The sequence below is a fragment of the Geospiza fortis genome, unplaced genomic scaffold, assembly GCF_000277835.1.
Source record: "Geospiza fortis unplaced genomic scaffold, GeoFor_1.0 scaffold162, whole genome shotgun sequence".
In the NCBI taxonomy this organism is placed as follows: Eukaryota; Metazoa; Chordata; class Aves; order Passeriformes; family Thraupidae; genus Geospiza; species Geospiza fortis.
In genome coordinates, this window is record NW_005054316.1 from 3,118,743 (window position 1) to 3,143,372 (window position 24,630).

General features: G+C 37.6%; 1 protein-coding gene across 1 annotated transcript in view; it reads left to right on the top strand.

Annotated features, from left to right (window-relative positions):
- PEX7 (peroxisomal biogenesis factor 7) overlaps nt 1-24,630 on the top strand; it is a 44,696-nt gene that overhangs the window by 17,016 nt on the left and 3,050 nt on the right. Inside the window, exons 8-11 of the mRNA XM_014306643.2 lie at nt 4,810-4,916; nt 5,312-5,425; nt 8,420-8,475; nt 14,783-14,882. Of these exons, the coding sequence (XP_014162118.1) occupies nt 4,810-4,916; nt 5,312-5,425; nt 8,420-8,475; nt 14,783-14,882 (377 nt within the window). The remainder of the gene's footprint in view (nt 1-4,809; nt 4,917-5,311; nt 5,426-8,419; nt 8,476-14,782; nt 14,883-24,630) is intronic.

Consider the following 24,630-nt stretch of genomic DNA (forward strand, 5'->3'; position numbering starts at 1 on the left):
CCACCAGTAGGATCAGGGAGAGAATAGGTAGGGTAAAAGTGAGAAAACTCATGGATTGATATAAAGACAGTTTAATAGGGAAAGCAAAAGCTGTGCATACAAGCAAAGAAAAACAAAGAACTAATTCACTGCTTCCCATGGGCAGACAGGTGTTCAGCCATCCCCAGGAGAGCAGGGCCCCATCAGGTGTGACAGAGACTTGTGAAGACAACCAGCATCTCTCCAAATGTCCTCCCACTTCCTCCTTCCTTCCCCTACTTTGTATACTGAGAATGATGTCATAGGTCTGGAATATGCCTTTGGTCAGTTGGGGTCACCTGTCCCAGCTGTGTCTCCTCCCAGTCACCTGTGCATCCCCAGCCCCCTCATCAGCAGGGCAGTATGAAAAGCAGAAAAGGCCTTGGCTCTGTGTAAGCCCTGCTCAGCAATAACAAAAACTTCTCGATGTTAACCCTGTGCTCAGCGCAAATCCAAAACATCGCCCCATACCAGTCACTGTGAAGAAAATTAAACATACCCTAGCCAAAACCAGCGCATCAAATAAGCTTTACTAAGTCATTCTCTAATGTACAAGATGAAGTGTTTCTCAGGAAATGGGTTTATCCCTCAATTTATACTAAGTGTTAATTATAGTGAAGTACCATATGTATGTATATAGCACATGCTATAATATAATGCACTTTCAGGTTCTAGTATTTTGTATTAAAATCTCATGTTATAAAATGGTTTAGTGTTCAGAAGAAATAATCAGTAACAGTTTTTTACAGTAAATTGATTTGTGTTGTGTCATTTGGGTTACAGGTATCTAACTAATATTGCCATTTGCTGAAGAATGGCTTAATCATAAGTCATAACTTTGGTCAATTTTGAAAAAAAAAATTGTCCCAAGATTTATGTATAATCCTCTTGGGCAGCACTGAAATAAAGATTTCACTAACTTAAATTTTTTTGTTTGTTTGTTTGTTATTCTTTTTAGAAGGAGAATTAGTTGGGCTCTTCACTAAAATAACTTAATACTCTTGTAATTATTAGCTTGACAGCATTTTGTATCAGACTAGAATTGACTAGTTGGAAAGTATGTTTCCACTGATATTTATGTGTACTTGCTAGGTGAATTGTGCTACACGGTGATAGATTTTGTGTATTCAGTAGTACTCTTGGATGATTTAACTGCAGCTGTTATTTGTGTCACTGTTATTTCTGTCTCTTTGTGTAGAGCTTTATTATTCCTGCTCTAAGTTTTCTTGTACTGTTGTATTGGTTTAACCCCCATTGACAGCTCAGCCTCACACAGCCACTCAGTCACTCCTCCACAGAGAAGGGAGAATCAGAAGGGTCAAAGCTGGAAAACTCATGGGTTGTGGTAAAGACAGTTTAATAGGTAAAGCAAAATCTGTGAATGTCAGAGCAAAACAAGGAATTCATTCACCACTTTCCATGGGCAGGCATGTGTTCTGGTGTGTCTTGGAAAGCACGGTTCCATCATGCATAATGGTTACTTGGGAAGACAGGTGCCATCATTCCAAACATCTCTTTCTTCCTTTCTCTTCTCCCAGCTTTGTAGGTTAAGCATGATGCCTTGTGTTATGGGGTATCCCTTTGGTCAGCTGTTCTGGCTGTGTCCCCTTCCAATTCTTGTGCAACACCAGCCTTGCCACTGGCAGGGCACCATGAGGAGCTGAAAAGTCTTGACTTAGTGCAAGCACTCCTCCATGACAACCAAAACATCAGTTGGTTATCAACATTATTCTCATCTTAAATCCAAATCACAGCACTGTACCAGCTACTTGGAAGAAAAATATCTCTATTTCGGCCAAAATCAGAACAATTATCTGTGATAGAAACAATCGACATAATCATTTTAACACGCATAAAAAGATTGGGTTTTAGAGTCATGAGATTTGGGTTTGGCTTTTAATTTCCCCGCAGATTTTCTGTTTAATTTGGGCTAAATAATTTAATCTGGTTCAGTATTTAAAAATACATGTAAGTCAGCAAGTAATGTAAACTTGTAGTCATTCAGTGGCACTGCTTTAGTTGTGATGGTTTTGTCTTTTTACAAATGAATGTATTGAAGTAGAGGTAATGCTTTAAACTGAAAGAGGGTGGGTTTAGGTTAGATATTAGGAAGAAATTCTATACTTTGAGGGTGATGAGGCACCAGAACAGGTTGCCCAGAGAAGCTGTGGATGCCTTATCTGTGGAAGTGTTCAACACCAAGTTGGATGGGGCTTTGAGCAACCTGGTCTAGTAGAAGCTGGTTCCTGAAAAACATTGTACCTGTCCTTGTTAGAATTTTTTTCCCCTTCAGATATGTTTAAGGTTTTCATGGGGTTTTATTAATCTCCCAAATACCTAGCTATTTTTTGTAGTTACTGTTACACCTCAACACTGTTTAGAAATGATTGCTTAGCTGGTTGTTCTCACAGGACTTTGGAGATGATGATTTATGAATTTGGGTAAAATATATCTGTGAATATAAAAGATAGTATTAAACCTACATGAAATTTAAATCTTGAATAAACTTTATCTTTTCACTATTAGACATTGTCATTCACATTAGCAATCTTTATCTTGTGTATAAGAATGATGTACTTGTAGATTAGCATCAATTGAAAAGTTTTGAATAGATGAGTGTATATTGTGTAGTTTTATTGATTCGTCCAAGATTTCACAAATATTCATTAGAAAGAAAGAAAGCAAGTACAATGTATCAACAATTCTGAAATCATAATAAATTATCTAACCGACCAGTAAAAATCTGTTGCCATAGAGAAACTGCTTCTTACAAAAATAGAAACATTTTAGGGGAGAAATGTTGGGTACTTTTCTGGTTGCTTATTTTGGTATGTCAGCTGGAAGTGTCTGTTAATAAATATTATTGTACCAGGTATGTTTTCCTTGTACATTCTGTTATTATTATCCTACTTTTGCTTTATCTTGTAGAAGTGCATCCTCAGTATTTGTAGTACTCATGGAAATGTGGAAATTGTAAAATTTTTAACAGCAGCTTTTGTTGAAATGAAATGTAAATATATATATATGGGTGGAAAGAAGTTTGAGGTTAAAAAAAGTTTGTTAAAATGTGCACTGTGTCAGGATTGCACTTTTTTTATCAGTTTTTTTAAAAAAATAATCTGATTTTTCCACTTTGGACTTTTGTTTGCCTTTAAATCATTCTTTTCTATTCACAGAAAGGTTCACTTTCATGTTGTGTTACTCTGTTAAAAACGTTTCACTGATAGTGCCAGCCAGAATTAATAACTGCTAAGTCTAGCTTTTTCAAATTAAAAACAAAAAAACAAAAAAACCCCAAAACCAACAACAACAACAAAAAATCCCACCCCTGGAAAGTAACAATTTTTTTCCTTTTCTCATGCATCAGCATTTTCTATTAAAAAAGAAGTAATTTGGGCAATTTTACATTTAGTGTCAAAATTGATATTGGCTGAATAACTTACTTTTCCAAATGCATTTGGCCCTCATAATGCTACTGTAGCATCTCTGTAGCAGTTCATTCTAGTTCACCTGGATTTATATATTTATTTACTTGGGGAAAATGATGCTGTCTGTCATGAAATATGTGTTTCCCCTTCAAATCTATGTTATCTGATGAAATTAAAATAAAAGCTTTTTAAGAAGTCCATTATATCTCAGAAAGACTTAAAACTCAAACTGAGCTGTCCTCTGCAGGCAAGCAGATTAGCAAGGCTAATGGAGAGTGGATCCAGGGCGTGCTACCTGTTCTTTTGCCAAAACCCTGCTGCTCGTGTTTCTTCCTCTCCATATGTTACCCTGTTTTATAAGCTCTGTAGTGATGTTTGAGGCTTCAGCTGGCTGCAGGGTGCCATTGTCAGGAGTGCTATCTCTGTACTGAGCAGCAGTCTTCCTCTTGGCAGTAGGGGAGGGGAGTGAAAACGGGGAGAATTTGGGTGTTGTTCCCACCTTACAGATGAGGAATTTATCCACCAAGAGTGCAGCATCTCTCCCAGTACTGAGGGCTGAGGACAAGCCAGCCAACACCAGAGCAAGCTCCCCATGGTCTCTGTGGTCAGAAGGCTGGGCTTGTGACATGTAGTGAACCAAGCTCTCTCTGCCTTATTTATTTAAACTTCCCAAATGTTTCATGGGATTTTTTTTGGGAAGTCTGCAGGGTCTGGTGGTTCGTGCAGTTAGGAATATTGCTGTGGCTTTAGGGGTGGTTTTGATCTCTAGCCAGTTTCTTGAAAAAAGCCATGATTTTTCTTGTGCCCAGCTGTGTACTTTACAGCCAGTGACCAACAGGGCATTAAACATCAAAGTGCTTGTATATAAAGGGCATGAAAACAATAATTATACAGAATTATCAATAATTTCTTCAGTAGCAGCATAAAACAGTGTTTTTTAAATTTAGGTAGTATTGATACAAGCTTCCTATAGAAATCATGAGTGTTTTAATCACCTTTTAATGATGAAATTTGTCTCTTGAATGAACATAAGCATATTAATAATAATAAATTCAAATTCATTTCGTCTCTTTGGAAGCTAGAGAGCTAGAGAATCCATTTTTGTTGACACAAAGCTAAATATTCAGGGCTTTAAAATCCCAGTTTTAAAAATTGAAAAGCTTAGTTGTCCCGTCGGCTGATGCAGCTTTCAATATCTTTACAAACTGTTAGGAACTGAATTTGTAAGAAGGGTGTATACAAATGCTATAGGTCTTTAGGGGTAGATGAGAAAGCTAAGAAACACTTGTCTGCTAAGTACTAATGGATTAACTGAAACTTGTAACTGATGCAACAACATTGGATCGATTTCTCTTTGTTTCAGGTGATCAGACTTTAAGAATTTGGGATGTGAAAACCCCAGGAGTCAAACTTGTGATACCAGCCCACCAGGCTGAGGTCTTGAGCTGTGACTGGTGCAAATATGATGAGGTATAAAACCATTCATCCCACTGTTTTGCTAATTGAACCACTCTCATTAAATAGCAGAGGGTTTTACTACAACATTATTGCATCTTCTTTTTATGAAAACATGCCTAGTTGCATTGTTGCTCTCAATTACTATTACATCTCCAGAAGAGCTTTGTTCTAAGAGATGGTCAGCCCAAGGAGATCAAAGATTTTGCTTAACTCTAGTGGGCAGAGTAGTCAAAAATGGAAGACCAGTTTGTGTTTCTCTGTGTTTTTTAATTTACATACTGGGGATGTCACTACATTTATGATTTATGAATCTGTATTTTTTGATTTATCTAACTTTTGTATCCAACATATAAATTGCTACAATTTAGTAATTGTCATGATGTATCTGTGTTTTATGAAATCATCAGAACTTGCTGGTAACCGGTGCAGTTGACTGTAGCTTAAAAGGCTGGGATTTGAGGAACATCCGGCAACCAGTGTTCGTCTTGCTTGGTCATACCTATGCTATCAGAAGAGTAAAAGTAAGTTGTGTGTTTTTTCCCAGTGACCATCACTGAATTATTACACAAATTTTTCTGGAAGCCAGTAATATTTTATGTTATCTCATAACTAAGGAAAAACCAACAGGATGTTAGAGGGCTTGGAAGAGGATTTGAAGGTTACTTCAGCTAAATTATAAGGGAAATTTGAGATGGGGAAAACACTTCCCCTTACTCATTTTTAAATGATGCTTTTCTGTTTCTACACAAAGGGCCAATATTCACAGAAGAGAAGATACAAAACACATTGTGAATATATACTTTTGTGTATACAAAGAAAATATTAATGCATTCAAAGGGATTTTGAAACTTTATGCATGAAAGGCTACAAGTGACTTAAATGGATCTGTGTACAGCTAGAATACCCACCAATAAGAATTTGCTCTCAACACAGAATGACATTTTTATCATGTTGTAAGAAAATATGTATCCAAATATCTTTTTAGGTAAGCTCAAAAACTAAAACTGTGTTTCAGTGTGAAACATTGAAACTAGCAAAGAGTGTGAGAGTCAAATACATCAATATCAAAGTCTCCTGGAAAAGGAGATAGTACCTAATTCTTTTAAAGCCTTTCTGGAACAGGTATGTTTATTAATATTTTCTAGGAAATAAACTTTTTCTGGCAAAAGAAGTTATCCTGGGTTGGTGTTTTGCTTCACATGGCCTTGATTTGTTTCTAACATATTTAGAAGTTACTGTGCTTAGTTTGTAATTTGTCAGAAAAGGGTGTGACTCAGGTACTCTGTATCACAAATCCTTTTCATAGTCAGATAACATGAGAAGCTCCTGCTCTCCTTATCCCAACTACCCCTGCCTGTTCTCCCCGCTGGTGATTGATGCTGAGACTTTTTTTCTAATTTAATGCCTGCATGACTATTCTCTAACCTGGCTCTGTGAAATGTTTTTCATAGGAGAAGATGCATCCATGTGCAAAGGAGGTGTACTGAGCACATGACTTCTATTCCATCTTACTAGGCTTTTATTGCTTCCATTTCAAGACAGACATAGTCCCTGAGCACATAAGATATGACAGTGTGGGCCAGCACATCGAGGTGGTGCATTATCTCCACTTGTGTGGTGTAACTCACCAGTCACACTGAATTGAGAGAGAGACCTGGATGCTGCCTCTATAGAGGCAGCTGGCCCTACTGATATCCCTTCCCCTGTGCTGTGCTGACACAAGCGATTGTGAAGCTGCAGCTGATGGCTCTGACTGAAAACCCTGTCCCTGAAAGTGATTAGTTTCTGTCTGGATCATTAAGCTGTTTCAATTTGTTGCTCAACCACACAATTACAAGCCTTGACACAAAGGAGGGGGACAGGAGCGCACAGTTTGAAGTGGAAAAGAAAGTGGAAACCACAAGTCTTGGCAGCAGATCTGAGGCTGGCAAGGAATTCTACCCAACGCAATACTGTCCGGATTCCTGCAGATTTCTTATGGTCTTTCACTGCAGTACAGGGCATTATCAGTGCACTGAGGTCATCTGGAATTATTTTTGGGTGATTTTTGATGTTGGTGCATTTGATCCTCACGTTCTTAGCCGGCTTCAATATCTTACACTGAAACACAGTTATAATTTTCAAGTTTACCTAAAAAGATATTTGGATATGTTGGAGTCAGGATGGATGATGTGGTGGTATCTTCTGCCTGTATAGCAGGCAGATGATAAAACTGTAGTATCTTACAGTTAAATTGAACAGAATTTTCTCTTGTAGCAGAAAGACAGTATGCAATTTCTTTCAACTTACATGTGTAGCACTCTGCTAAGTATTTTGATAGAGTTTGCTTAGGTAAGTTTCTAGGATACTTCAGGTTAATGACAGAACTTTAACAGGATGGTTTTGCTTTATCTTAAACTCTGAGGACATGCAAAGGGGGCTTATGGAAAGTGTACCATTGTTTTTTGTTGCCCATTAGACTTCTTCCCCTGTATTATTTATTTTCCTGAGGTGCAGAACCCATTTTATTTTGGAGTTTTTTTCCCCTCAAAAAAAATTGCAGGAAGTCAGCAGAGGTTCAAGTTCCAGCATGCACATTCCTCAATTCTGCTATAATAAAGAGAGCTCTGTCAGCACACTTCAGCAGCCATCAACATACATTGCTCTCTTGACAACTTGGGCAGTTGTGGCAATAGCCTAGACTTAACTTTTGACTTTGTAGTTGCTGTGAATAATATTAGAAGTCTTGCAGGAAGACTTAACTGTGCACCACCATAGTGTGGGGGGACCTGCATTTCAAACTCAAGTTATGTCAGTGGCTTGATGTATTTCTTGCTGAGAAGTACAGATTTTAAAATAGTTGGAAACTGAAGGTTGCAAAAATCTGGAGCTGAGATGAATAATTTTTGCATAACTGCATCCTTCTTTTGCTGCAGTTGTTAACCCAGTCTGCAAGAGTCCATGGAAGAGTGTATCCTGTAAAATGCCCTGTAGGAGAGGGGGAAATCATGAAGTGATGTTATTTTCCCTTCAGTTTTTCCACTTATCTCCAATTTTCCCATTTGTATAAATAATTTCAAAATTGTGAGATATAGAATTGATGATGGTAATATATATTCTCTGCAGTATGGCACAGATTTTGTCTCTTAAAATAATTAACTGGTCACATAGCTGATTTGAAACTTGATTTATATAACAAGATGAAACTTAGTCTATTAGCCAAAAGCAGAACTTAATGACTGTTTATATGACTGTTGCAGAACTTCTTAACTTTACAGCAGAGTTATTTGGTACTGCTGTAATGAAATCTAAGCAAAACAGGATCCCACAGAGCGTTCCTTGTGATATTAATTCTATGATTCTTTGTAATTAGAAGCATGGGGGAGAAATACATTGATGTAGTCTGTTTTGTTGCAGCATGATGTGGTATGAACCAAAACCATTTAAGTGGTTAAACTTTGATAACTTGCTGCTTACAGTAAGCCTGTGTATGTTCACAATGTTTTAACTTTAAAAGTTGTTTTGTTTTCTTGCAGTTTTCACCATTCCATGCAACTATATTGGCCTCTTGCTCCTATGATTTTACTGTAAGGTACAGTATTTTCTCTAGATAAAACCAGAAAGGTGATCTATTTTAATATGGCTTGCAATAGAAAATAGTTCCAGAGTGGATATAGTGGAGAGCACTTAATGTTGCTGTCAGATGCTTCATAAGCTATGTTGAAAACACATGGGTTTGTCACTTAAAGGCCAGTTCAGTCACTCTGCTGAGCAATATCTGCTCTGTCGGATGCTTTCTGCAATCCTTTTCACATCACTCTACTGAACATAGTTGCATCCAGCTGTGATAATGTCTGATAAGAAGGTAATGCCCTCTTAAATTAAATTAGTTGGGTGAATTCATATGTTTCTGTGACACATTTTTATTTAGACCTTTTATGAGCAAAATTTTTGTCCTACCAGTATCTGAGGAAGCTTTAGTAGTGTTCCATAGTGTGTATGCTGAAACTCTTTAGACAGTACTTCTGCAAGTTCCCCTGGTTGCTCAGTATATCTGATACTGCTGAGGATCTCATAGTACCATTGTTTTAAAGCTAATTCAAAGTCCTAAAGAAGTTTGATTTGATACTGGGATTTCTCTAAGATACATGGTATCACAAGTCAGTACACTATAAAATATTCCCGAATACGTCAACCAAGTTCTTTGATCTACATTTTAATTTTCTAACATGGACTGAATGTAGTAGGCAGTACATTAAGAAATGGGAGAAGCCCTCTTGCTTCCATAAAGGACTGCAAAGTTATCCCACTTGTCCAGATTATCTCAAGTAATGTCACTTCTGGTTGTGTCCTAATTGGTCTGACACCGGACCTAGAGAGGTTCTTTTGCCAGAGGGTTCTGTTGCTAATTCTCAGTGCCTGTATGTGTTGCTAAATCATAAATCTATCCAGTCTTCTGCCGTAGCATCATATAAAGTTGCATCACGAAGTTAACCCATCAAGCATTGAAGTGATTTGATTGTATTGTCATGCTCTTCCCCCTTTTGACACCAGTTATATATCCTTCAGGTTTGGTGCTAATGTGCTTCATGCAGTACTGAAATCTAGTGCAATTTCAGCTCAATGTCAGCTCTGACATTTTCCTATGTGGAAATTGTCAGCAAAGGTGGAGAGAGCTACTCGCTCACAAAGCATCATGTCTATAAATGTAGAGCTTGGGGACCTCTTCACAAAATTCACTCTAGGCATAATTTTTCTGTTCAAAGATTTACTTGTCATTACTAAGGGGAGACAGCAGACTTGAAGAGATCAAATAAAGATTTTTAACAGTTTTCTAAAACTGTTGGATTTGGTATGAGTGAATAAACAACAGAGAAGGCCAGGTGAAAGTCTTTAAAAGGTGTCACAAGCAGAATATTCTGTATAATGGAGGAAAATTGTTGCCATAAGAATTTGGGAACATCTCTTTTAAAGAGTATATTGTACCTCTACCACATAGTGTCATTTTACTGGATGCACCATAGACTCCACATGTACATACATGCTCACATCCTGTCATATGTGCACATACATGTACCCCACACACACATGGATGTGAATATATGCACACATACACATACATTTCAATTTCAGAGTAAAAATCCTTGATCAGTATATACAAGGTGGAAGAGAAGTAGGGATTCTAGTACATGGAATTAATTATGGATCTTGTTGAATCTGCTCAAGGCCTGTGACTTTTTAGCCCCATTTGGTGGTGGTGGTGGGGGTGCTAAATTTTGATTCTTAGAACAGCATGGTATGGCAGCCCCTTAAAAATAGAATCACTGCAGTGTTGTTTTAATAGCAGTTTATGATATTGTTCATTTATATTCTTTGGTGTGTCTGTTTGAAGCTCAGAATTACCTGCAAGCGTTAGTTTATAGTAGATAACAGAATAGAACACAGTGTTGGAGCAATCCTTTACTATCGGAGTTCTGTAATCTTAAAAGTTACTGAAGCTTTATAGTTTAACCACACAGCTGCAAGTATTAGTTCAGATTATCAAACTACCATGTAAGAAGCAGGGGTTTTGTTTATTTCAGGTCATACTGCTAGTTTGGCACATAATCACAACTGGATATCTAAAAGAAAAAATAGTAGGTTGAAAACAAAGTTAACAATGCTTAGCTTACTCCTTTGCAAATAGTGTCATCATTGAATGTGAGCACTGTAGTCAAGCTACTGAAAAGAAACCTAATTCACATGCCAGCTTGACACTGGGAGCTGAGAAAAAGAGGATGTTGATTTGAATTTGAGTTTTTACATACCTTGGTATAATGATTTATAATCCCTATCCAGTAAATGCTTCATTCAGACAAATGTTTTCTGTACCATTTCCTTACTCTTTGGAAGAGCTCAGAAAAAAATGTAGGCTAATTAAAGAGCAGATTGAACACAAATGAATCATTAAAATGCCAGGAAATACACAAAGTAATGTAACATTTCCAGAACTACTTTAAGTCTGCAGGCATATTCTTAAATGCTATCTCTGTCAAAATTCAGTTTGGAAGAACACCAGTGTCATCTTTTACTGGAATCACCATTTTGTATTTTTGGACTCTTCTGTATAAAAAAGAAATCTTGGTGCATTAGTCACAGACAGTGCTCACCAAAATCTAAACAGAAGAGCTGATAAATTATAGAGCTTCATTAAGCTGGTATCAGGCCAGATCTTGGATCATAGTCGCAAAAGCTTATCCCTAAGGCAGAAAGGCAATTTTTGTTAAAAGTTGTAGTATACTGGACATGATCTCTGCAACACACTGTAAGGTAAACCACTACCTCCAGCTCTCCATCACTGTGTACAAGTTCAGTAACTCGGATCACAAAGAAATCTTACAGAATAAGGCTGATCATAAAATAAACTGTGTTTCATTTCAGCTAGGTATCCTTACTATCCTTGTATTCTTTTTCTGGTATTTTCCTTCAAGGTGAAAAGGTGGGTGTTTGCTCATTTGCTTTTTTTTTCTTATTTTCCTCAAATGGAAAGTGTCCTTCTATACCCAAATTGCTTAATAATGCTGTTACTTCACTGGAACTATAATGAAATAATCTCTTCAGAATATTAGTGTGGAAATAGTTAAATGTTCCCAGTTAATGCCTGAAGTAACATCATTGCCCTGATTAGCCTGTATCCAAAAGTAGCTTGACACTAAGCTCTCCTCTGACAGAAATTTTTCTAGTTTGCAGGAAGAACTTTTACAAGTCAGAGCAGGAATTAGAGAATAGGAGCAGGGGAATGAATTGTGTGATACACATGTAGTAAACTGGCACTGGGTTCTGTGTTGCTCTTGAAAGGTTCTTGGCTTTATACATCCACATGCCACTGTGACTTGTGCTTGGTGTGGTTGTGTGTGAATGCTAGCATTAGTCGTTGAGTGGGCTTTTATGGAAAGCACCCTCTAAACATCTGCTTCACACCCACCTAAAAATATTATGTATGAAGACATCGTGTTGCCTAAGAGCATCAGTAAAGCTTTCAGGAATAAATATTTATCATTAATATTTTTTCCTTACCCAGAAGGATGTAGCCTTGATGAGTTGTTCTTTGTGTTTCCATCTGTGCATTTTCATAGAATCATTTCCTGGAGTAACTTTTCAACCTGTTGAAAACTTAAGTAGATTTAACAGGAAACTTGTAGTCTAAATTTACAAAGCTTTAAGCTTTTACAAATTTAATGGAAACTCATAAGCACGCAAGAGAGGGAAACCCCAAGTACTGCCTTAAGGAAGGTAAGAGACGTAGCATGAATTCAACACCACAAGTAATCATCTTAGTGATCTGCTAGCACCTCATCATGCAGCAACAGGCTGTCACAACACATGCGTTGTACAGACACTGGATCTGGAATGATACTTGCTACCTCTTTTTTCCCAACCAGTAGTGAAGGTGCAGGGGCACTTGGTAAGGGTAGAGTGGGAGTGAGGACAAGGTAGAAGATATGGAGGACAGACTATATTTGGGTTGGTAAAAGTGAATTGGTCAGGGAGCACAGGTCTTTGTGACACTGCTATGGGTGGTACAAAGTACAAAATCCATAACTTGACGGGCTTTTTCTCTTCTCATAATACCTTGTTCAGAATAAGCAGTCCACTTATTCTGCACATGCAATATATGTGCAGCTGATGAATTGCATGCCAAGTACATGTAAAACAAAGAAACTGTAGAGAAATGAGGGAGAATTTATATTTTTAACAATTCCAGCCTTAAAAGTTTAAGAAAATGCACTCCTAGGTTTTGGGGTTTTGTGATCAGTGCAGATGTGACTGAAGTTGTGAATTCATACATAATATGGGTAAAAATAACAGTTTAAGTGACATACCTGTGATTGTACAGGCTGTACAAAGCTGTAAGGGACCCTAAAAGCCTATGTGGTTGTCTGGCCTGTGCTTTAAGTTCATGCTGCTAACTCTGTAGATACACTTACAACTGAAATAATTCAAGCACACCTACTTGTGCTGTGAATGCATCTTCATTTTCCTGTACAGCCTTCCTGCTGTGGTAAACAGTGTCTTAGAAAAATTGCATTGCCCTCTCAGTCTGCAGAATGTGGTGGAAGTTGACTCTGAGGAAAGCATTGCTGTCACCATGGTGGTTTTGGAAGCTGTGCAATAGACCAGTGTTTCTCGCTTTGGAGCAAAGTTGTTATGAGAACTATCATTAATTTGCCATCAATGGTTCTCAGTCCTGAGAATGAACAATTTTTTGAGCTTTCACTAGTAATTATTTATATATTAAAAAAAGGTATCAAAGCTTCCAGTCAGTCTGTTGAACTTGAACTAAGTTGCAGTACTCTTGATCTCTAAACTGCTTCTTTACAACATGACTTCATATAACAAACACTGTTGTCCTGCTATTTTTTAAATTGATCAAAAGGTATTTTTAGGTTCTTTATTCATGTAGATCTAAAGTTATCTCCTTTAATCGTAGTTTTCAGTTATGAGCATCTGTCTTTCAAGAATTATTAGAGAGCTCATGTGGCAAGGAAGGCTAACACTATTACTTAGAAACAAAAAGATTTGTTTCCTTACCTTCTTGTGAACAAATGTGGGAGGATGAAAATGCTGAAATGGTCTTTTGCTCCTCTCTCCTGCAAAATAAGTTGTTTATTTTAGATCTCAGGTACTAGGAGAAAATTAAGAGGGTTGTTGCTATGGCATAGCCATTGTGCTGATACCACTCTCCTTGTTTATGAAGGAGATAACATCTACATATTAAACAAACTGACCCTGCTGGCTCCAGTGTTTGCTATTTTCCCTGAATTGGTTTGAACTTACAGTACTTCCACTGCAGTTGGTCTGATAATGAGCTGTTCTTGTTAAGTATTGTCACTTTTCCCAATAAAGGCAAGGCAAAGAGACCTCTATGGCTGTTGCAGAAGTAGTAAAGCATATAATTGACCCCTGTGTGAAAATGCGGGCTGTAGAAAATTTGATTACAGCTGACAGCCCACAAAATGTGCTGTGCTGTGCAGCCTGTGGACTTTTCTCAGTGGTGTATACAACACAAGAAAGAGAAATAAATCTTTGTTCTGTGCTAGCATACGGGGTTTTGTCAGTGTGTTATTATCTGGAAGTTCTGTGTTTGAATCCTTTTTTCGTGGCTGGTTGCCTTTTACCTCTGTTTTAATCCCATCTACTCTTACATCTCTCATATTTCCTGTTAATTGCTTTGATGGATGCTGCATCTATTGGGACAGTAGGTGGGGGAAGTAGAGGACCTCAGAATTGTAATTTTCTAAGTATTTTTTATAAACCAAAGCTCAAAAGAAAAATTTATTTTTAAAACATAAACTAGTGGAATTAACTGTGTAAGGCAGCTGATCTGTGTAGTACAAATTTGTTACTAAATTATAATACTAAATTCTGTTTTACAGGAACACAGTCTCAAATTTGTGCATGACTGAGATCTCTGAATGAGTGTGTAATTTTTATTTAAATAAAGACCCCATAGTTAATGATGCCAAAAACTGAGAAAAATCACAAGTTGTGCTAATATCTTTCAGGGATAAAATTCCCCAGCCATCAAGAAATATATTCTAGCCTACATTTTTTCTTCTCTTTTAATGATGTCCCAACGACTGCTCCTTGGTGCCAACTTTGATATCAGTTTCTGCAACAGGACACAAAGATGGCTTTGCCCAGTGGGGTTTAATTTATGCAGATCAGCAGATGGTTTTACCAGGAGTATGATTTGTAATGTTTCCTAAGTGGATGAGTTTGCTTTTTTAAATACCCTGGTAGCAACAGATTCGTCAATATCTTCCATTATATTTTTAAAATGGCCTTTCAATTACTTTAATTGTGGTTTGTTTGATTTTTTTTTCCCTTTCTCTCTCCCTTCTTTATTTTCTGTGTAGATTCTGGGACTTTTCCAAGCCTAATCCTTTGCTGGAAACAGTTGAGCATCACACTGAATTTGCATGTGGTCTTGATTTAAGTCTTCACAACCGTGGTCAGGTAAGAGCTGGGATGCATGTACTGTTCACTTGCCTGTTATAGGCACTGTGGTCGTGACTGGGCTGCAGGACTCAGATCCTGAATAAGTCACCAGATTGCAGTAAGCTTCTGGAAGCGAGTCTGGCTGAATGCTTATCAAATAAACCTCATTTCAGGTCCATTTTTATTTGTGAGGCAGTTCCTTGCATTGGGTAGGAGAGGAGGGCAGAACAGACAAGACTGCAAAATCAGATAACCGAAAGCCATAGTGAGCTCTGGGAAAATGAGGTATTTTGTTTCAGAAGGAAGAATAGAGAATAGTCTAGAACACTAAGCTGAGATACAGAGTTTCTTCCATCTACTTAAATTGTCAAGTTAAATGTTGGTAGTGTCACACATGATGCCTAGACCTAGTTTGGCATACTGTTCAGAGGACTAGGAGAGGCTTAATCTGTGGCTGAAATTCAAATACCCTCAGCTATTAAAGGGAATAAGTAGAACCTATTTTATCACTAGCCCCTATTTGTGTACTGGTTCTGTAAGGATTCCCCTCTCCTTCTGTTACTACAGTTGTTTCTGTTTTGTAAACAGACAATTCTTCTTTGGTAGTATGATTTTTAGACAAGAAACTTTGAAAAATTAAGTGAATTTTTTGCTTTAAAATGAGAAAGCCTTTAGTTTTCTGCACAAAAATTACTGTAAAGATATTAACTGTTATTAATGCACTATTTAACATGCCAGAGATATAGTTTACATCTAGATTCTTCTCAAATTCACAGTAAAATGATATTTTTTACCCCAGATAAAAATGGTAACATCTGCATTCACATTCTGTTTGGACAAAGCAAATTAAAACCATTGTAATTTCTGCTGGTAAAAGGACACAGGAGAAAGGTGTAAGTTTGGCCAAATACTTAACTTACTGCACATGGAATCATTCTAGTTAAATGATAGCTTGATGGATTTTCTGTGTGGTTGGTTGTTCCTTAAATTCTGTTGCTTCAGTGGTGGTGCAGTAACTATACACGAGGCCGTGCTGTGAACATGGGGGAATTTGTAAGGCTCAAAAAAGCTTTCAAGATTCAGGTTATTTTTCATCAGTGCAAGGCAAGAATACTTAAAGGCCAGCTGCTGGGGATGGAAACTTCATCCCAAGTGACTGCACAGATACGATTTGGCGGCAGTGGGTCCAGAGGGAGCAGTGAGCATAGCATAGTGCATTTAGGGCTTCACAGTCTCACAGCAGTGTATATGCTGAGCCCAGCTCAGTTTTCCATGAAGTTGGTGTGGGTTTGCATTTGGTCTGAATGAAGAGAGAAGATTTTTTCTTTCATTTTGTATTGAGGATGTGATTACTTTGACTACAAGCCCATTGCTTCATGGTAGATAATGAATTGAAAGAAAAATGCACATGCACTTTTACCTCGAAAAAAGGAAAATGATGGTGTGCATACCCATCAACACTAGGACATTTGTGCATTCAGGTATCTTCTTTTCTCACACAGAAATTCTACAAGTCTGATGTTGGACTTAGTGCAAAAAATCTATAAATCTGGGATACATATCCATATTTACTGAGTGCCAATGTGCGTTCCAGACAGAAGTTTGGCATTTGCAACAGCTTTGACATTCCTCTGTTTTTTTCCATTGAGTTGATTTAATGTATTGTGAGGGTTGGATATCACAGCAGTGCAAATTGTGAATGGGTTTTTTTAAAGAAGTTTAAAAATCTGTGATAAAATTAAACTCTGACCAAGTTAAGGAGTGAACACAAGGGAAACATAACCCCCATTTTTATAGGAAGACCCATGAGACATCACCTTGAGTATACTTTGTTCAGCTCTGAGTAGGACATGGACCTCTTGGAATGAGTCCAGAGAAAGGCCATGAAGATGATCAGAGGGCTGAAGCATCTCTCATACAAAGACAGGCTGAGAGAGTTGGGGTTGTTCAGCCTGGAAAAGACAAGGCTCCAGGGAGACCTTGTAGCAGCCTTCCAGTACCTAAAGGGATCCTCCAAGAGAACTGGAAAGGAACATTTTACAAGGACATAGGGCAAGGGGTAATGGCTTCAAACTGAGAGATCATTGGTAGGTATAAGGAAGAAATTCTTTACTGTGAGGGTGATGAGACACTGGAACAGGCTACCCAGAGTTATGGATGGAAGAGATCAAGGCCAGGCTGAAAGGGACTTGGAATAACCTGGTCTAGTGAAAGGTATCCTTGTGCATGTTGGGGAGAGGTTTGAACTAGATGGTCTTTAAGGTCCCTTCCAGCCCAAACCATTCTATGATTCTATGAGCACCTGCTGAATAGTTGCTTCCAGTATGAGCCCTTGGAGTCTTTCCCTGGCTTCTGCATCCGTCCAACAAAGATTATTTGCTTAAATTTTATGCTGCTGTTCTCAATAAGTAGGTTGTCTTTGTTCTTTATAAATCTGATTATGACCTCCTTTATTTGTTTTTTTCATTTTTTTGCATGATTTGTGATTTTCACTGTTTGCTTTATAAGGAGTTATGGCTTCAGATTTGAACTGCTTCTCTCCTCCAGGGAGAAAGAGAAGGATCCAGGGAGAATGCAGGGTATTTTATTTATAATGGAGAAGCTATTCATTTATGCTCAAATTAAGTACCATTTTGGTCATTAACCTTTGCTTTCATTCTTAATGATATCTTTTGTTGTCTAGACAGATTATATTTTCTTTGACTTTGCACAGTGAACTTCAGCATTTTTGAAGCATTTTTTTACACATCAAGGAAAAAATTATATGCATTATTGAAAGTGTTCAGAATAGATATTGTGATTAAGTAGCTAGTAATCTAGGAATTACAAGACATTCCTGTGGAACTGATTGAGCTTTGAACAGAACCCTCAGGCAGAGAGGTACAAGCTGGTTCTTGTGCTAAGGGAGGCAACGTGGAAAAAAATCTGGTCATAAGGAATGTGAAGAGACCCACTAGTATTAGCTAGATGAAACTGTAAACTCCTTTGTGCTTAATTGAATATTCTAGTATCTATTTTGGATTATCTGCCTCTATGTAAAGTAGGTGTTTTTTGAAAGCTTTGCATTTTGAAACTCAGATGTTGTTTGGTTTAGGGTTTTTTCCCCCCACTATAATGTTAGTATCAGATTCATAGAAATTTGAGACAACAAAGAAACTTTCAGGTGCATAGAAAAATGTTCATTTTGCACTGCAAAGCATTAACAGAAATGATCCTTAGGATATTCAGTGTATTTCTCTGTTAAACTGCAAGTGCTGCTGTGAGAGTTTGCCAGGCATGTTTTCCAGGAGAAAATACTCCCAACTCCAGCTTTCAGCCAAAGTAGCCTAGGCACATATGAGAACAGTGACAAGACCCTAAGCACCAAAAATCTGTTAAATTTGTGATGTTGTGTAGTATTAAGAACTGAGAAAGTCTGTTTACCCTGTCAGCAACATTAAGAGTATGCAGTTTTTAAAACCAGATAGTTCTGGCCACAATTCTCCTCCCCATGCAACCTGGTGGGGTCGGGGTGAGTGAGCAGCAGTGTGGTACTCAGTTGCTGGCAGGGATTAAACCATGACACACACACAGTACCCCATATTATGGAGACAGTGGTGGTACCAGTGTGGTACCCGTGGCTCTTGTGCCCTGTGTTACACTGGCCTTGTGATTTGGCCTTCCTGAACTTCCACTCTCTTCTTCCTAAAGCTGTGGGGTGTCATCAGCATGTTCTGCCCAGCCACTGTCTGCTCCTTCCTTGCACCTGGCCAGGGGTACTGAGAAGAAGTGCTTGCATTGGTCTGCTGATCTAGTGAAACTGATCGTATCCTGCATCACTAAAATTTTAAAGCTGTAATTTCTTACTAGCTGGAGGGAGGCCATGGCCAAACTATATACAGTTGACCTGCATGCCCTGAAGGTGGCTTGAAATCTAGTTCTAAATTCATCCAGCTTTATGGGGAAATTTTTGATCATTGTCAAGTTTTGGTGTGCAGGTTTGTTCTGCTTGTTTTCTTTGTGCAGCTTTTGCAGTGTGCTGCATTAACTGTGCCAACGCAGGAAGCAGAAGGGACAGGAGGGGCTGCAGAAGCTGGCTTAACCAGTATAGCCAAATATAAATGCAGATGATGTCTTTAGTAAGGCTGTTTGGCTATGTATTTTGCTGTTCATTTAAAGTAATTGTGGATGCTCAAGAGGCCCAGAAATGTTGATTGTTCCATATAAAAGTGGAGTTACATCTTGTGGAAATGTACAGAAGAACAGATACTCTCTGCTTTTTTTCTTTTGATCACTTGCTCTTATCTTTTACACTTAATTACTAAGGACCTGATAGCTTCCACCCAGCTGTTGTGGCTATGCTACTGCTATAATTATAACACTATCTGTACTTCATTTTAGTCTCTCCTTATGGTCCTTCTCTAGGATGCTACTGAAGTTATACACTTTCTTTGATTCTTCGAGATAAAAAGAACCTACTTACCTAATTTCAGAGTGGATTTTTGCATAAAATATCAGATTTTACTAGCTGCAAGTGTTAAACCAATCTGAACACCTTACTGAGTTGGAGGGGCTAAAAGAAGGAGATATTTCTTAGTGGTGCTTACTGTATGTCTTTCCCAAACTGTGAAAATTAAACTTTCACTGTGTAAGTAAAGCCAGGCACTCATGAGTAATGGTCACTATTTGCCATTGTCAGCAAGAGTTTTTGGTGTTTGGAAAGGTTTCTGTCAGGCATCACAATTTTGTAAAAGCTGCAAGTGTTTGGAGAGGAAAATCAATTTTGATACAGAAGTACTGGGGAGGATAGGAGACAGTACTTTCTTACTCAATAAATGTATTGCTTGTGCATTTTATTTGGTGCAATGGCTTACAAATACTTGCTACTTCTGTGAGCCCCATCTTTTACTCAGTGTACTGGATTCTGTTACTCTCCTGCATGACCGGTAAACATTTGAGAAGTCCCAGTGAATTGCACAAGTGAAACTCAGGGGAAGACAGCAGGTTGTTGCAGCTGTTACTGAAAATACTGTTTGGCTTATGATTATTTGTGATTATATCCCAAAAGGAAGGAACTGAACTTAACTCTGAGCTGAAGGATGAATTTGAAGGTCAAATAGGGTCATTAGAAAACAGTTTCACTGGTGGAAATTGTCTGCATTTGGAGTCACCAAGGTCAGTATCAGCACAGAAAGGCATTTTGCAGTTCCAGTGTACCTTCTACAGAACTTAAAATAGACTTATCAATTAAACTAGTTCTTGGAAGACTGAGTCTTCCTCCTAATTTTTAGAGTACAGGGGAATTGCTACCAAGTCTATGGAGATTTCAAGGATTTTTTTCTAACCTGCAACTCACATCTCCATTTCCTTTACAACTTACTGATGAAAGCAGACTTAGAAGATTTAGATTCAGGAGTGTGTGGCATAACTTCCAAGTTATCTTCCCATTACCCCTATCAGAGCAACAGAACAAATGATGAGACAGCTCTTGGCTTCTTAGATCAGTTCTTTGTGACGTATCTCTGCAATGTGAAAAATAATGCCCCTCAAGTTTCTTATCTCTTTTTTTCCTTAAGAAATAAATGGATTTTTAAGCAGCATTTGGAGCATCTGTTTCTGATAACTCTAATTTTAACCTAGATCTTTATAAGAAGTTCTGTTCCGGATTTGTTTCATTTTGTCTTTACTGGAAATAATAATTAAATCAAAGTGTGTTTTCTTAAAAGGAAATTTAAAAAAAGATGGGGTTACTGAACATTGAAAATAAAAAGTTTTATTTGCAAACTCCCATCACTTTCATTCTCATGTAAAGGTTGGCATCATGCAGTTCACTCTGGCAACTGCTAACCAAACAGGCCACAGTAGTGGTCCAGATTTTCTAGAAGAAAATAGGTATTGAATGAGTTTAAACTCATGCATGATCCATTATGGACTTGACCAATTAGTTTTAATGTTCACCTGTGAAAATAATTTGATGAGTAGCAAACCTAATAGCTTGCTTTATCTTCAATTAATCTCCATCCCACAAGCTTAGAGGATGTTCAGGATCCCTCAAAAACATGTAATAATGATATAAATAGACCATTAAGTTATGTTTGACAAGACACAGAAGCTAAGAAACTAAAAGAGGAAGGGAAACACAACTAATGAGAGTCAAGAACTGATTTTTTTTTTCTGCTGGCTCTTCTACAGAAAAAAGAAAAGACAGGTCTCATTTGAAAATGGGATGGGAGAAGCTGAGAAATGGGTCTCTCTCAGGCACATTTACATATTTTCATGTGATTCATTATGAGCACTCTGGAAACTCAGTGGCACCAAGATAGTTCTGGAGATACTAATCTAGAGAGGGCTGTACTTTGTTCTGATTAAACCCTTTCATAAAGGGTAATTGAACTCTTAAGTTTTTAGTTGCTCTTTTGAATATATTTAATCTTGATTATGCTAGCAGATTTATTGTGCCTTCAAGTACTGAATAAAAAAGTTGGTGGCTAACTTGGGAGTTTTCTCTTGTTCTCTTGCTTCTTCTGAAGAGTAAAGAGGCAGAATGTCATGCAGGTAATTGCACTAGACTGAGTGGATTGCCCTGGGGTGCTGGAAAAGGTCTAAGTCTATTGCAAGGCAAGATGATTGTGATGAATAGGAAACAGAGGGCCTGTCAAGGGAGTAAATCAGTTAGTGAGTCAATGGAAATGGCTCTGATAAATGAATGGATGTCAGTATTAAATCAGTTGGTGAAAAACATTGTTATACTCTGGGACAAGGATAAACATTTCAATAAAATGCAGAGTAGCTGTTTTAGCTGAGTTGAACTGTGATTTTATAGTCAAGCAATTAGCTTTCTGGGATGACTGCAGTTTCTTTGTTTCTTTGCTTGCTTTTCTGGCTTTACTTGAAGAGAAATACAGTAATCCCCATTTTTTGGACTTGTTTTTGTATTTTTGCTGGCAGATAAATTGGCAAGATATTTATTCTGCAGTAACAACAGTATAGTACCTTTGGTGTATATGCTGGTGTCATAACTTTGCTACTGAAATAAAAGCATTAAAGACAATTAATAAATGTCATTTTGTTAGACTGCCTTTGTTCCATGTAGCTTTTGTTACAATGAAAATTACCAGGCTTAGAATGCTTCTTCTATTTGTGCTATTTCTTGATATAGTTTACCAGTCGGTGCAACAAAGAATATTCTTGTTTTACCATTAAGCTCTAATTATTCTGCTTTTCCCTGCTATTCAATAGTTAAAAGTTTCTATAGTAAAACTGCATTCTATAGTTACAAGGGTATTCATAAATGATAGTGAAAGTTGCATGATACACAAAATATACCATGCAAAATAGTCAATATTATAATGATATTGCAATTTATACAGTTCAACAACCCAAACAAACCATGCACCCTCTAAAAACTGAAATCAGTGAGATTTGTTTGAATATCAGAGTGAAATTTGTCCCCAAGATAGCAGACATTTTTTACAGGACGACAAACTTCCATCCCTTCTTGCTCCTAATGGAGGGATTTTTATCAAGTGTGCAAATCAAGTGTGAGTCCATTTTCAGTTTTCCTTTGTCTTCATCTCACCACAGGAGGACTTTCTTCACCTGTCAGTTACATCATCTCATTGATCAAAACATAAACTCCAGGAACTTGCCCCTTTTTGTATGCTGTATTTATTTACTGTGGTGTGCTGGATGAGGCCTTCATCCCAATGAAATTTCTACCTCTATTTTAATATTTAGATGGGTACCATTTAGTTTATTTTTTAAAAAAGCCTAAAGTGATTTGAAGTATGTATTAAAAATGGTCATATTTTTATGGAGAACTGACATTTCTAAATATTTTTAAAGCACTTACGTTCAATATCCCACACTGTCCTCTTCTGGGGAAAGGCACACAGCTGTCATACAACTGATGTAAGACCACTGTATAAGACAGGTCACAAGATAAAAGGCAAAATGCAGGGAGAAGACATTTTGTAAACAGATGCAGTTGCTGCATGAAGTCCTTCTCTTCATCTTAGGATTCATCTTAGTCACTTGTATCTGAGGCAGTGACAATCTCTGAGCTACAGCAAAGGGGCACGTGGCACTCTCCATCAAAAAATGCTGGCTGCAGCACTCCTAGCTTACAGTTGCCCCTTTCTCTGACAGTCTTGCCTGCATTTTGGGGAAAGTAAGGAGAAATGGAAATGTCATTCATTTTTTAATGTTCTGCCATGCTGCAGTGTCCCAGTTGCCCACAGATACCTGTGTTCTGTTCACATGTGTATTTTCATCAAGGTTTCTGGTATCAGTATTTCCTTATACACTTCCTGCTGCACAGGAGAACTTGATTCACTGTTACTTACTGTAGCTTTTGTTTTCCTCTTGTTGGCTGACTATGTTTTCTCCTTTCACATGGTATCATTAAGTCAATGAGTTGGGCAACTTATCGCATGTGATCCTTTTCAAACTCTTTTAATATCCCCTGTTTATTTTTAGTGTTGCTAGATTAAATGGTTTTATAACTAAATTTGTTCAGAGGCAATTTCAGGGATGTTAATTACATTGATAACAGGTGGGAATTCCCATGGGATTTTTTCCAAATGTTATTTTTGTTTCTTGTTTCTTTACAAAAATAGAAAGTATTGCCTATGGAACATTGATCTGTAGCTGTGGAGAATAGTAAAAAACCTGCAGTTTATATGATTGCCAGCATTTAGTGGAAAACTCAAATTTTCTTTTTGGTATGATTTGAGAGACTGCAATGCAGCAGAAAGAACATTATGCTACAGAAAGCTCTATTATATCGTATGAATAGACAGACATATTGTCAAGAGTTTTTTTGACCCATTTAGATGTATATGGAAAGCACTTCAAATAACTAAGTAGAACCAGCTAAGGAAGCAATGAAGATGAATAATAGTGCAGTATAGTAAACACAAAATGGGCTAATTATAGTCTGAAATCAAATACTGTAGTTGGATTTCCAAATTTTTAGTGTGCAGCTGTTCATTCTGGCTCCAGAAGAGAACAGGAATTGCAGGCTGCTGCAGAAGGAAGCTTGTTGTGCAGAGGATCCAATACTGTATCTTTTGTAATCCCAACTGGAAATGACATTGTAAAGATAATGCAATATGGTTTCAGCCAGATTTGCTGGCATTTATTTGTGGACCCCCTCAGGTTTTTCTCTTTAGCTCTCCTCTTTCTTCCATTTGCCTTCTTGTCTCCTGCAATATTTCATGAATATATATCATACATAGGTCATCTTCTTGAGTCATTGTCAGTGTGGTTAACCCTTTCACTTTGTTACAGACTCTGAAGTGCATTTTCAATTTATTTTCAAACCTAAAGCATTCTGTAGTCTTTTTCCTTGAAGTCTTGTTATTTATTAAGATCTTTAAACACTACAAACTCAGGTTAACCTTCTGGGTTTCTGGTTTTAAGTTCAAGCCTTCATCTAGAATAGAGCGTGGGCTGATGAATTCAGAGAAGTTGTGGTTATACTCAAATCAGTCACTGTGTTTTAAGTTGCCTTTGTCACAAGTGGCACCACTTCTTATTAGACTAGTGTGGGTCTAGGTAGTGCTTGAAACAACACTATGGCCCCCAAATCCCAATGATCAGCAAGTACACATCTCTCTTCTCAACAATTGACAGTGACCTCATGGCTTATCAAGCATGAGACTGAAATTCTGGCTTAATTCTTCAGGAAACTTCCTGTATAATTTTGTTGAACTCTTTTGATTTTCCATTCCTCAGCACTAGACATTAGGAAAATGTCTATAACAAATTTCTGTATCTGCAAGTA